The sequence below is a fragment of the Hippocampus comes genome, unplaced genomic scaffold, assembly GCF_001891065.2.
Source record: "Hippocampus comes isolate QL1 unplaced genomic scaffold, H_comes_QL1_v1.1 scaffold122, whole genome shotgun sequence".
NCBI lineage: Eukaryota > Metazoa > Chordata > Actinopteri > Syngnathiformes > Syngnathidae > Hippocampus > Hippocampus comes.
In genome coordinates, this window is record NW_017842059.1 from 1,458,965 (window position 1) to 1,460,365 (window position 1,401).

Sequence of the window (1,401 nt, forward strand, 5' to 3'; positions counted from 1 at the left end):
TATTTTTGTATTTTATTTTTTTCTCCAAACTTAATTTTTTTTTTTTTACCCCAATTATTTTTTGTTTTGAGACATGTTTTGTTTTGTATGTTTTGCCTCTTGCCAGGCATAACAGCTGAGCACTTTTGACGAACTCCCAAACTGCCTCTTTGAGTTTGAGTATTTTAGCAGGTGTGGTACACCCCCCGGCTCACCCTCTCCATGCGGTTGCGGTGCCTGATCTCTAGCTGCTCCTTGGCCTTCTGGAAGCGACTGTGCTCCTTGTCATCTGCTGGCGTCTCAAAGTAGATGTCCACGTCGTCGGCTGGCTGAGGTGTTCAAACTGCCTCTTTGAGTTTGAGTATTTTAGCAGGTGTGGTACACCCCCCGGCTCACCCTCTCCATGCGGTTGCGGTGCCTGATCTCTAGCTGCTCCTTGGCCTTCTGGAAGCGACTGTGCTCCTTGTCATCTGCTGGCGTCTCAAAGTAGATGTCCACGTCGTCGGCTGGCTGAGGTGTCGGGAGCGTGGCTGCCGAACCAAAATATCCGCCAAACCAATATTAACAAAAAATGGGATTGGAAATAAAGTGCAGTGAACCCCTGCCTATTCATGCTTGGTGAATTAATTTTTTCGCGATTTTGTTTTTGGACACGATCTTTAGCTCTTTATACTGTACAGTGAACTAGGGCTGGGCAATTTTGTATAAAAATAAGCCTCCCAATTATTAACATGATTCTTCACTCATTTCAAACTGTACCACATATTACCCTCCCCAAAAACAACTTCAAATATAATTTTAAAGCCTTAGTGCAACTGACAAGCTGTCACTCACCGAGTCGCTTGCACACGGCCATGCAGTACTCCTCCGAGTCAAAGTTGTTGCGATTTCCCGCGCAGCCTCCGTAGATGAAGAGCACACACTTTCTCTGGCTCAGGTCGAAGTGCCAGCGGGGCATGGAGGCCCTGCAGGGCCCTGTCTCCGCCTCCAGGGTGCACACGGCTGCAGGGGGGCCCATCAATGGGAAGTCAGTAGTGGAAATACAACCTAATACTGTATGTACACTGCTTCTGGGGATTCTGCACTTGATTTGCTGTCCAGGAAGTATGCGCCGATTAATTCAAATTTTAATTGCACAATCATACCTACTTCCTGTCCGCAAGTGTGTATTGTGTAGCCACAGTATTTTGTGTGCACAGTATAATACACAGTTTCATCAATTTTAATTTCAACTTTAGAATTCTGCCTAGCAATGAGGGGCTGCCCATGTCACATGACCAAGACAATTAATTGTCATTGGAAAAAAAAAAAGAAGAAGAACCTTTGACTTCTTGTAGAGTCTTGTCCTCGTCCTCACGGCTGTCCGACATTCTGCTGCTGTCTCGGTTGTGATCTTCATCGTTATCTGCCTCTTCGTCCTCG

At 46.1% G+C, this 1,401-nt stretch overlaps 1 protein-coding gene across 1 annotated transcript in view; it reads right to left on the reverse strand.

Moving 5' to 3' along the window:
* Positions 1-1,401, reverse strand: part of aplp2 (amyloid beta (A4) precursor-like protein 2) — a 62,318-nt gene that overhangs the window by 17,923 nt on the left and 42,994 nt on the right. The window contains exons 11-13 of the mRNA XM_019861189.1: positions 1,301-1,397; positions 814-981; positions 376-509 (exon numbers count right to left, since the gene is read on the reverse strand). Coding sequence (XP_019716748.1) covers positions 376-509; positions 814-981; positions 1,301-1,397 — 399 coding nt within the window. The remainder of the gene's footprint in view (positions 1-375; positions 510-813; positions 982-1,300; positions 1,398-1,401) is intronic.